The following is a 13,101-nucleotide window of genomic DNA, read 5'->3' on the forward strand; positions in this document are numbered from 1 at the left end:
TGATGATTTATCATAAAGTCATTACAAAGCCACTGGATGCCAAATATTTTAAGAAACCTTTCCAAATAGTCATGCTCACCATATGAAGATATTGAATTCATATTAATTAGTTCTAGAAATACATATTACATCAAAATAAAAAGTAACATTAAATGAATATTTTTCCCCTTCAAATTTTTGAAACTCAAAGATAATTTTTTGTATGAGAGGACAGTTTTTTTTGGATAACAAGACTTACTATATTTAATAAACTTTATTTTAAAAAACAAAACTTGAAATTCTCAATAAATGTCTCCACAAATATGTATGTAAAACAACACATTATAAATGCTCCACAATTTAAACAAAGATAGTAAACAACGACGACATAAAACTAGATATAAAAGAAGATACTATATTATTTTTAAGGGCAAAAATACAAAACTATAACCAACTACCAAAATTAAACATTAATCGATTCCCTCACTATTTGAAAAATTAAAACATCCTAATTGTAGCCTCACTTTCTTTGATCAATATCAAAACCCCGAGTTAGAGTCTCCTAACTATTGAGTCATTTTCAAAAGCTACATATAATGTGTTACAGATTGCACCAAAAACTCAATCTACCAAATGCACCATGGCCCCACTCATTCTTTTTCTTGTAAGACAATAGTAATTGTCATACTTTCATTTGTATATATGTCATAGAAGAGGGGCAAATACCCAAAGCATGAGGAAGCCATTGAAATAATTATATCCATTCTCTCGTTACAATCGACGCTTGGAGATGCAACACGTAGCATCCGTACCGATCGACGGCTGAAAACTTCTTTATTTGTCCGGCCGTTAGCCAAATCCTCTGTTTCCACAGTAGCTTACAGAGAATCAAGAGTATTTTTTTTTCCTAGAACCCATTTAGCCGTCTGCACCTCCTTTCCGCAGGATCGAACCCCGGTCGTTCGCCCCGTAAAAATAAAACAAAAACCCTAGGTCTTTCCTTAACGGCCATGGCTAACGAAGACAATGGAAAGGTAAAAACCGTGAAAAAGAAAGAATAGGCACACAATTATATAAAATTGTGCAAAGATCTGTTCGTTTTTCACTTTTGGGCGTACCAATTTTACTGATATTTGACCTGTTTGTTGATTTATATATGGCAGAGAGAGATGCTTGTGTTTACAGAGCTTCTGGATTCTGTGATAATTGACGTGGCTTCCGAGTGCCACAGAGCGGCGCGGCTGGGGCTCGATCCGAGGTTCGACGTTGACGAGGAGGAGGAGATTAGGGTTTCAATGGAGTCCAGGGCCATGGCTGATGACACAGAAAATGGTGGCAAATACACTGTCGATTTGTTTGGGCAGAGCCATCCTGCTGTAGCTAATGATATTGTGGATTGTATGAACTGTGGGAGGTCGGTTGTGGCCGGCAGATTTGCTCCTCACCTGGAAAAATGCATGGGGAAGGTAAAGAATTCTTACGAACCAGTTTTGTTGCATTTGGGACTACTTTTCTTTGTAACTTTTTGGCTTTGGGCATTTTAATGGTTGCCGTGTTTTACTCTTTCTTTTTCGTTGTTTGGAACCTTAGGCAGCGTTCTATGTTTGTTCTACGTAGACTTACTGCTTTGGCATTACTTGTACTTTATGCTTTTGGCACATATATTTATGAAGTGGGTAACTATGTAGGAAATATTGTGATTTTATGTTATTTGGGCCAATGCCTTTCGATTGGATATTTTGTAGAGTTGTGTGGTAAATTTGACGGCTGCACAGACGTATTATTTTTTTGGAATTGTGGAATAGTTTTAAACTGTTACTGTGGCTTCTAATTAAAAATAGCTCTTTCATATATCTTAAAAAATCTCTTTCAAGTTGGCTACGCTTCAAAAATTAAATGCAACAACTAACATTTCACATCACTCTCATCAGCCTCACCTCACCTCACCTGATATTAATTGCAAAGTCCACGTAGTTTTTGAATTAGACAGTCACCCGTCCATCAACCGTTATTTCTCTGAGATATTTTAAAACTGCCGTTTATTCTCATTTCAGTTGTATGACTTTGACTGCAAATCTCATATGAATGGCTAAATAGATAAACAAGAAAGCTGGAATTACATATATATAAAATATGAAGCCCACCATGATATAGCATGATTTGTTTCTAAATTTGACTGTGTGAGTTAGCTGAAAGTAAGGTAAGAGAACTCCATAAATAATGTCTGCAAATAAAAATAGAAAGTAAGAGAATTAACTCCAGAAATAATATCTGCAATAAAAAATAGAATTCAGTAGTATGGCAGGTTGAAGAAGAAGATCCAATTTTTTTTGTGACTATTTGACCCGGCCTTTGGGTGACAAAATTGGTCTGTACGCAACTACATGATGGGTAATTTATAAGTTTGGAAGCCAAGTAGGATGGAGGAATATTTATTTAAAAAATCCCAAAATAGTGAAAGTAGTTGTCATTTTTAAACATTGGGGCCAAGTTGAAATTGCATGTACTTATTTGGAAATTGGGTCATATTTCCTCTTGATGGTGCATAGTTACTGTAAGGAGCTTTACAAGGCATTGATGGGCTCTGCCTTGTAGTTGTTCTCAACTTATGTTGTCCTGGTCTTGGAGTACGTTATTTAGTGCATAGACGTCCTGTGGGTCATGTTTTACCTTAATGTTTGCTTTGTCATTTCAACTTGCTGTTTGTAGTGGACAATGTCATACAACTATTTTGTGTTCCAAGTTATAGAACCATCTTAGTGCTTTGATCTTGGGTCACTGTTATGGAGATGTCTTTTATATTTACACATTCCATCTTGTGGGCTGCCTTAATTGAATGCTCAGTCACAAAATTGGAATTCAAATTTGCATTTCTCAATCATAAATTGATGAAATTCGGTAAGGGTAAAAATTTGTAAAAAAATAGACATTATATTTAACTTATAAAAATTTATTTATTTTTAAATATAAGTAATATATCCTCAAAATTGTCAAAATAATTTTACATTGCTAAATAATTAAACTAAATATTCTTTAAAATAAAAGAATATTATTGTAAATAACAATATTATATTAAATATCATAAAATTAGAGGAGGTTTGGATAGGGTAAAAATTTGCGGAAATTTGAACTTGATGAATGAACATAAAAGGAGAAACGTTTCTCCTTTTGCTTTCTCTCTTTCATCTTGATGATGGATCATAGAGAGTGATCCAAAATGTCGATGAAAAAAATTCTTTACACAATCAATTCCATAAGCAACAAATAAAAAATCTCTTGCTTTTCTGGAGGTTATTGGCTTTTCTACAGCATGGAAGGTCTCTACCAAGGAAGTGAAGGAGCATGTCAAGAGAATAGAGGGTAGATCATGTATGGAGCTAAAAAATTGTGTCTCTTGGAGAAAGAGAAAACCTTCCGATGTTCCTATAGAGAGTGGGGTGTAGTGCTAAGGAAAACTAGACAATAGTACAAAGAAAAAAGGAAAGAAATAATGTTATGTTTAACATGCACCTTTAGTTCTCATTCTAAAGGTGGGGCAAACTCTTAAATTTGTAGTTGTCCATTAGTATCTTATTTATGGGGTATCTTGTTTTGGCTGCAAAAGGGCTTTGTATTGCGGGGAGGATGCCCTGTGCTTGTGGCACCCTTTGGTGCGGACTAGGGTTTTTGAGCATATCTATTTTTTATTTTTTTGAATGTTATTGTGACTTTGTCTGTGGTCGGTGGGTAGGGTATAGAGGGAGATGGTTTTTGAGCAAGGTGACTTGTTGCTACATGAATGGAATGGGGAATGTTTATTCTACAGCACAGTCTCTCAAGTGTGCCCTTAAATGCCAAATCAGGGGCTTTACCTTGCAACATAATCTCTTAAATGTGGCACAGTCTCTCTTATGGTGGTGTTTGAGGAGTAGATTCAACATAAGGTGGCTGAAAACACAGATTTCTTTTCTAAGCATAGGCTGATTGCTAGGTTTAGAGGGTTTTTCTTGAGCCTTTGAGAGCTATACAAGTGGGCCTGAGAAACCCAGTGGATCATATTAGAGATTGATATTCAAATTCACCCATGCAAGGGGAAATTTTTTGGTGGTTTTTGACAGTATTAAGGATTGCAACATTGTCCTTTGCAACTACTAGTTGAGTTTCAAGCAACATTTGGTCATGATGAAACCTTAGTGTCCATCTTTTGACCTTGGGTGCGAATCTTTTTTGGGAGTCCCCAATTTGGGTAAGACTACTTAATCTCCCTTTTGTACTTTTGGTCTGAATCTTGTTTTGAAGTGATTGGGAGTGTCCTTGGTTTGAATCTTAGTCAAGGATTGCAACATTGTCCTTTACAACTACTAGTGGAGTTTCAAGCAACATTTGGTCATGATGAAACCTTGGTGTCCATCTTTTGACCTTGGGCATGAATCTTTTTTGGGAGTCCCTAATTTGGGTAAGACTACTTAATCTCCCCTCTGTAGTTTTGGTTTAAATCTTGTTTTGAAGTGATTGGTGGTGTCCTTGGGAAATTTTTGGCGGTGGGCGAAGGTTTTGCAAATTACCTAGATACTCTTTATGTTTATAATTTTGTGGAGATTGACATCACCAAAGACCTTCGTATGGACATTTCCCTTAAAGTTCAATTAAGTTCTTATACTATGAGGGTGTCCTATACCTTGTCATAGATCCTAGAGTGTTGGACACCTAGCTGAATGTTGCTGTAAAGTCTACACAAAATGATTGTAAGGCTAATTGGTGGAAGGATGCCACCACCCACCGTTACTTTGTGGAGAAAGACGATCAAGGCAAAGATGCTGATACCCTAGTTGCAAATACCCCCTTTGAGGCTGAGATAATCAATGCTTCACTAGAAACATCACCATCTTTGAAGGAGGCAGTTAGCTCTTTTGTAGGAGGGAAGGACTCTACCAAGGAAGTGAAGGAGCACAAGTCAAGAAAAGTGGGCAGATCGGCTTGAGAGCTCAAAATCAGAGCTCAAAAGTTGTTTCTCCTAGAGAAATGGGAAAACCTTTAGACATTCTTGTAAAGAGTCGTGGATTGGTAGATGAAAATTGGACAATGGCGCAATGAAAAAGGAAAAAGATGAGGTAATGTTTAACATGCACCTTTGCTCTCATTCTTAAGGTAGATTAAAATCTTAGATTTGTAGCTGCCCATTAATATGATGTTTTCATGGGATATTCTGTTTTAGCTGTAAATGGGTTTGTGTTGCGGGGAGGAGTTACCTTCCCTGTGGTAGGCCAGGCTTTTTTCCTGCATTTAATAATTAGTTTAATGGGCGTGGTTCCATAGTCACATTAACTGATTAAAGAAAACGAAACATTAAAATAAAAATAAATTAATTAAGCTTTGTTTTGTAGGGCAGTATAAGATTATTTTCAAAAAGATTAATAATTTAAAATGACAGCTTTAATAACTTAAAAAAAATAGATTCAACTATACCAGCATTATAAATCTTCAATAAATCTATAGAATGTGCCTATTCCACTTAAAAGAGAAGCCATTAAGAGAAGGAAATCTTTCAGTGTATTTTATGTGGATTTCTAAAAAATATATCCTAGTAGAGATCATGGCAAAACAGGTTACAAAAGTCTGCAAACGACCAAATCAGATCTATGCCTCAGAGAACAGTTCCCATTGTGCAGTATTCTGAGTATGTTGCAGTTCCAAGACAGCAAGCACATCAAAGATGGTAATTTTTGGATGTTGACAGTCGGTTTTGCACTGCAGTTGCATATCTGTTCATCATTTATTAAGAGTTAAATACCATAAACGTCTTACATTTTTTCAGAATATAGCATTTCAATTATCAGTTTTGAGCTTAATAGTTAAATCTAGTTTAATCTGTACTTTGTTGGTATGAATCTGTTTGATTAATCTAGACTTATGTAAAAGGGATTTTATTCACTTACAATTGTTTGAGAGCTATTTTTTTGGCCCTGATTTATATTTGCACATTGTGTGGCTGTTTACCATATGTGATTATCTTGTCCAAATAGTTTATATTATGCTTCTGTGAGTATTCTTGTCCCAAGATGGATTGCTACGTTTAATAGTAGATTTTTTTTTGCATGCTTACAATTTTTTATGAATTTGAATTTGAATTTCTATAAAGGGCTCTTTGCTTTTTAAAATTTAGAGCTTTCACCTTATGATCCACTTTTTCCAATGCATTGAAAATTAATTAAAAAACTAACATCTTTTTGGTTTGCAAATTTACCAGATGGTAGATCCCACTGTCTAGATCAAAATGTTCTTAGACTTGCCCTCCCCAAGATGTTTTTAAGTAGCTCTGAAAAATGTGCAAAAGTAAATAACAAAAATCTGTCTATGCTGGAGAAAAAAGCTAAGCTTCTTGAAGTGAAGCCAAAACATTGAGGAAAAATATGAAGAGTTAAATGCCTCTTTTAAGGCTGAAACTAAAAAGCTTTTAAAATAATAATTAAAGGGTGCATTGAAGAGGAGTTAGTGGCAGGGGTTTGATGCCTCTGCATATGGAGTTCCAGAAAGTTATATCTGCCATGAGAAGATGAAGAACAGAGCACGATGGTTGCTTAGAGAGTATGAGTAAATGAGAGCTAGGGCAAATGGGTTTCCTGTAGAGAGAGGCTTTGAAGGCCATGGATGTAATGTTGTATTTTTATCTTATGAATGCAAGTGTTTTGTTTGACACTATGAATTGAATAAAATGAATATACAAATTGTTTGAGAGTACTTTTGTTTCATTGTGAAATCTGTATGAGATGTGTAGTTGGCTGCTTGTCTGGGCTTATCCCCGGGCTTGACTGCATTATAGTCTATTGATTTTAAAAAGATCAACTCCAAGAAAAACATGAGAGTGTTGTTGTAAATCCGATCATGATGTGATGCAACTCTTACAAAAGAAGGTATCACTTTTGTAAAATTTATGCTGCCCATTTCGGTTTGGGTATGGGTCTAAGTTTGGGCATTGCAGTATGCCAATTTATTTTTTAATTGGTTTGGTACATCTGGGTATAATTGTACCACACAAAAATATATAGTCATAATTAAACCATATTTACAAAGTTGAATACAAAACATATCTGATAATTGTTAACTTATCCAAGCTCTTTATTTCTTTGGCTGTTGTCATAAGCTTTGGTCATGAATTCAGCAATAACAAGATGAATATTTGATTAACAGAGAGATTACAATGTTAAACTCTACAGTTCCAAACTTGAATATATGTAATAGTAGAACTTCCGAAGTCATCCATCGAACTATATGATCATAATATGGGTAGGTTTGGAAACAAGCACTGCCCTGTTTAGGTTCACTATGGAACAGGCAGCACAAGTCAAGAGAGTTGGGTTGACCGGTAAGGCTGTCACTGATACTAGTCTAGGGTACATGCAGATACCTGTAGCACAGGAAAAACATAGAATATTGATATGACCAATGAGCCTAATGTATTCTTTGCCACAGTGTTGCTATGGCCGTTCAATATTCTACAAGAATAAGCAAATTGTTAATGGCATGTTTTTGATCAATTGACTTGTGAGTAGTGCTTCTTAGAGTTTTTGGGATGTGGGGAGCAGTGTCTGCAAAATCATCTATCAAACTATATGAAGGATCAAAATAATGCATAAGTTTGGAAACAAGTACTGCCCTGTTTAGGTTCATTATGGAACAGGCAGCCCAAGTCAAGGGAGTTGGGTTGACCTTGTAAGGCTGTAGCTGATTCTAGTCTAGGGTACATGCAGACCTGTAGCACAGGAAAAACATAGAATATTGACGTGACCAATCAGCCTAATCATAATGCATTCTTTGCCACAGTTGTTGCTATGGCCGCTCAATATTCTACATGAATAAGTGAAATGTGGATGGCATTTTTTCTATCGCATGACTTGTGAGCAGTGTTTCTCTGAGTTTTTGGGATGTGGGCATGTGGGGATTGATGTGGCTTTTTGGGGGACAACAATGTTTTCCCAAAAAATTGGGCACAGCAGTGCAATGGCTTAAATATCACCTAAATAAATGAAAAGCACCTAATCTTATAAAAGAAGTAAAATAAATTGTTCTAAATTTGTGATGACAGTCCTTGCCCTTAATAATTTTAGGGGTATTATTTTGCTAAAAGAATTATCTTTCCAAATAATATCCTCCACCAAATGTAGTGAGCTGCCTAGTCATGAAAAAGGGAATGTCTCGTCCATGTCTTGAAGGCCTGTTTATATCCAGGACATCACCTGGACCTGCGGGATGCATCCTACTGGAATACTGATCATGATTAGTTTTGAAGATCGTGATAGACATAAATTTGATGGAAAAGGTGTGGTTGAAAATAATGTGTTGGAACTGGAACGTATCAATTACAATAGAACATTTTCTCTTGTAGCTAACTGTGTACCTTTTGGATTTTCTTTTTGGCTGCTAAGTTTAGGTGGGCATTACATTATACACCTGATAAATTAGATTCTTCCACAATATTTCAAGCATAATTTTTATTTTTTATTTTTTGGATCGGTAAGAGGCTGAAGCCAAGATTCATTACTATTATCTGATGTGATTAATTATTATTAATTATTAAGCTTTTGTAGAGTCGAACCCAAGACCTCTTGAATAAGAGGCTCACAATTTACCATTGTATTGTAGGCTCTTGCCTATTTCAAGCATAAAATTATATATGGAACAACTAGCTGGTTTTATTAATCTTGGGAACCAGCACATCGTTTTCTTATTTCAAAGAAGCATATTATTTATAAATTATAGCCTATGTTACCAGTTTGCACATGATTTTGGGCCCAAAGTCATCAGAGTACATTCGTTGTTATTATTTTCTTCATCACCACATTTCATGAAATACTATAAAATATTCCTTGCCCGTTGAAATGCCATTTTTCCATTAATGACAGGACACTTGTACAAACTGTGCTATTATGTGTAGGAAGCAGTTAGCTCTGTGGTAGGAAGTACACCATTCCCTGGCTTCTCCTCCCCCTACTTGCTCCATATAATGATGGCCAATGAATTTGCGTAAAAATGATGGCTTTTCTTTTTGCAGTTAAGTCTGTTGAGTATCACCTCTTGCATGTTTCTGTAGTCTGTAATCATTACTGGCTTCATGTCAATAGAAACAACAAATTCCTTTCCCTTTTCAAGAGTCTGATGCATTAATTGAAATGCACTAGATGTTAATTATTTAGAATGCTGCACATTTAATGTTTAATTATCTATTTAGCTTTGATGTTTTATTTACATTAATTGACATTTTTAAATTTGACCTACATTAATCATTCACATTAGTAACTTAAGCGTGCGCGCACACACACCTGTGAACATGTGTGAATGCATGTGCCCGCATGCTCATCTAGATGGTTGCGCGCACACACACACACGTGAATGCATGTGCCTGCATGCTCACATAGATGCATGCACATCCACACACATGTGAACATGTGCCCGCATGCTCACCTAGATGCATGTGCACCCTCACACATGTGGCCCGCATGCTCATCTAGATGGTTGTGTGCACACACACATGTGAATGCATGTGCCTGCATGCTCACGTAGATGCATGCACAGCCACACATGTGAACATGTGCCCGCATGCTCACCTAGATGCATGTGCACCCACACACATGTGCCTGCATGCTCACCTAGATGCATGCACACCCGCACACATTTGAACATTTGCCCGCATGCTTACCTAGATGCATGTGTGCACCCACACACATGTGCCCACATGCTTACCTATGTGCATGCACACCCACGCACGACCACACGTAAACACACACACACACACACAAAGATATAGAGACATGCACCCATATGTCTGTGTTTGTGTGTGTGTGTGTGTGTAGACACACATGTATGTGTGCATAGTATATATATATATATATAATTTAACTCTAATTTAGGCTTTGAATGTGTTTGTAGTTATGTTTTTTAAGATTTTACCTTTATGAATTATGTTGCACACTTATTTTATGTTGGAAAGATGAACAGATCCTAAACATTTTAGTAAAGGATTGACACTTCTTGAAAATACTTGCACAATATTATCTGTGTTGTTGACCTGGTCTCCATATTCATGCGGGCCTAGACGTGCTCATCGGAAGGTGGCCAAAGTACTTTTTAAGGATAAATATTTGTAAGTTATTGATTTTTCTGTAAATATTGTAAGCAGTTTGATGGGGTGCATTAACACAGATTGGGAATGAAACAGATAATTCATTATAGGAAGTTTTTGCCTTTGTTTTTTAAGTGAAGTAATTGCTTGTTAAATTAAGAAACAACTGACTACTGCCCTCTCAACAACTAAAGTCTTGTTACTGCTGGAATGAAGCAATATAGGTTTTATGGGTCTTAGACATGTAAAATCTACAACCCTAAAATACTATATTAAGATTGTAAATATTGTCATCTGTTTGAGTGGGTACATTCACACAGATTGGGAATGGTATAGATAATAGGAAGTTATCGACTTTTCCTTTTAATGAAGTAATTGCTTGTTAAATGAAGAAACAGCCAATTACTGCCCTCTCAGTTACTGAGTGTCGTTACTACTGGAATGAAGCTATTTAGATCTTATGGGCTTATGTGTGAAATGTATATCAGGCTGGTTGTGTCTTTCAAACATTCCTGAAATGACTGAGAAATCAAATCAAATGTATACTGTGGATAGCATTGTTTAGAACTGCTCTTTAATTTTTTGTTCCAGGAGTCATAACACATGATTTGATGGGGAAAATACCATTTGTTCTCAATCTTTCAGGGATCTATATTACATCAAATTGTTGGTGATTATTATTCTGATTGTTATCCGTTGTGATGAAGTCTAATCATTACACAGCTGTTACATGAATAGGTTCTAGGAATCTGGGATTTGCATCTACAATCCTTGGGAACTATGATGTTTTATTTGTCCTAGATAAGTTTTACAAAAATATGATAAGAAATGGCCATTCAAATCTTACTTTTTCTTTACTCACGAATTCCCATTTTGGATCATTCAGCCTTATGAAATTACCAATGAGCATCTCTTCTGTCGAATCCGCCTAGTATTTGTACCTGGCCTTGTCTGTTGAGTTATGCCACATACAGATTTGGGTGTGGTAATTTTATTTGATCTTAACATTCAACATTTGTACATTTAGGCATGTAACCTAAGATGGATCCTCCCTTTGAAAACATTGATGATCTACTCCTCAAGCTCATTCCCATTTGAAATTCAACATCTTTGCATCTAAATCATAACTCTGTTACTAGCTTGGTAAGATTGTGTTACTACATTTGAATGTATAGATTCAAGAAATAGTTGAGTCAATCTGGTCAGTAATTGCCTGTAATCTATCTCTGTAGTGCAATTTTTCCTCGCCCTAAATGACTGTAATGCTCATCTTTTTTCATGTACAGTTACCCCAGAATAAATATCTTCTTACAGTTTTCTTGGCTATTTGTAAAGAAGATTTCTTCAATGCATTCTTAAATCTTCTAATTCCAAATTTGTTGGTAGTTGACCCTAAAATCTCAGCCTTCACAGTAAGTGTATTGATTAGAAGGAATGTTTTGTTGAAATTTAATTGGAGAAGATGGATTTCATGGTGCATCTCCTTTGCATATGGCTATAGATTAAATGAGAAAACTGAAGTCATTACTGGAACATTTTGGTACTGTTTTCTCCAACTTCATTGGAAAATATGTCTAATGGTTTAAAACAATGTCTGCACATGAGCTACAGGGTAGGAAGGCTCGCCTTAAAGTTACCAGGAGTAGTACCTCTTTACAACAGAAGCGTGCCCGAACAAGTCCTATTCCATTATACAATACAAACCTTAATTCAGGTGGAAGCTACAATTCAAACAGGACGCCAAATAGATCTTCAACCTCAAACACAGGAGACTATCAGAAATCAGGAGCAGCTTTCAAATGATCTAGGTACTTCTTATCTTCCTGCTTATATTGAGTTTGGTTATTCTACGAATCAATAACTATTGTGAATTATCTTGGAAATGAAGGGTTACCTTTACAAACTTGGTGCCCTTGTTTGTGTTTAAAGTTTGTATCAGATATTACTTCTTGATGGATGTAAAAGTGCATCCACCTTTTCTATGAGTTCTTGCTTTCAATGATTTACATTTGTCTTAAATGGACAGGTTATTCAATCCCCATTTGAACCAGTCAGTCTGTAAGCTCAACTACTTACTGTGGTGGTCATTTGGTGCTTTATTCAGTCAGTTTTACCATGGGACACAAAGTGAGCCATTGGTACGAAGAGACTGCAGAACACCAAATCTGATTGTCCATTGTCATCATTTTTTTCAGAATGGCAAACTGGTAAGACACTGGATACAGTTTATACTACAAGATAATTTTTCCCTGAACTGTTGGCTGGGCCAGTCTCCAAATTCGGAAGGCAGTGGTTACGACTGATGATAACTCTTTCATGAGATTGCTAGGATGAATATGCAAATCCTCAGCTTTCTACCTAGAACTGCTTATAACCAGATATCTTCCAGATAATGGAAGCAATCTGCATGTGAATCTTGGGTTGAAGAGAACCCTTACAGTTATTATTTCCTTAAAACAGTCATGAAAGGAATCAAGATGCCTCTTGAGCACAAGGATCACTTGTAACAGGTAGTTCTGGCTGCATATCATTTGGAACAAACTTACTACAGCATCGTTACAATGATTAGCCGTTGCACAGAAAAAACCCATCAAAATACAGGGGCATATGGCAGCGGACCTGGCACAAGGACATACATTTACATTTGTTACCTATAGTTTGTACCATAGGCCATTCAGCTGCATTATTCATCATTATTTCAATTCTTTCTCTTCTTATTGGAGCTGCCTAATTTTTATTTGAAATATATTACTTCTAATTCCGTGTTAACGGGTGGAGAATAGTGGAGATGGAATGAACTTTTATGGCTCATGCTTGGCAACTCGTCTAATTGCTTTGCTTTGTTGATTATATAATCATGCGAGAAACTTGGATTAGAATTCATTGTTGCTGTCCAAGGAACAACTTTGTTAATTTGTAGAAGGGTCGATCTGCCGCTGATGAGCGAGTCTTAATGCATCCATGCAGATTAACAAATCTGAGTAATTGGGCTTTACTCTGTAAAGTTTATGAGACCCAGATGGTTA

General features: G+C 36.1%; 1 protein-coding gene across 1 annotated transcript; it reads left to right on the forward strand.

The window, feature by feature from the left end:
* The first annotated feature begins 677 nt into the window (after positions 1-677).
* On the forward strand, positions 678-12,886 carry LOC149580101 (SAGA-associated factor-like protein). Its single transcript, XM_089789118.1, has 4 exons — positions 678-1,013; positions 1,143-1,445; positions 11,687-11,883; positions 12,102-12,886. The coding sequence occupies exons 1-3, from the start codon at positions 990-992 to the stop codon at positions 11,876-11,878; spliced, it is 519 nt and encodes a 172-aa protein (XP_089645244.1). The 5' UTR covers positions 678-989; the 3' UTR covers positions 11,879-11,883; positions 12,102-12,886.
* Positions 12,887-13,101: the final 215 nt, after the last annotated feature.

The sequence above is a fragment of the Cupressus sempervirens genome, chromosome 1 (genome assembly GCF_028749045.1).
Source record: "Cupressus sempervirens isolate cs-2001-9-10 chromosome 1, ASM2874904v1, whole genome shotgun sequence".
Taxonomy (NCBI): Eukaryota; Viridiplantae; Streptophyta; class Pinopsida; order Cupressales; family Cupressaceae; genus Cupressus; species Cupressus sempervirens.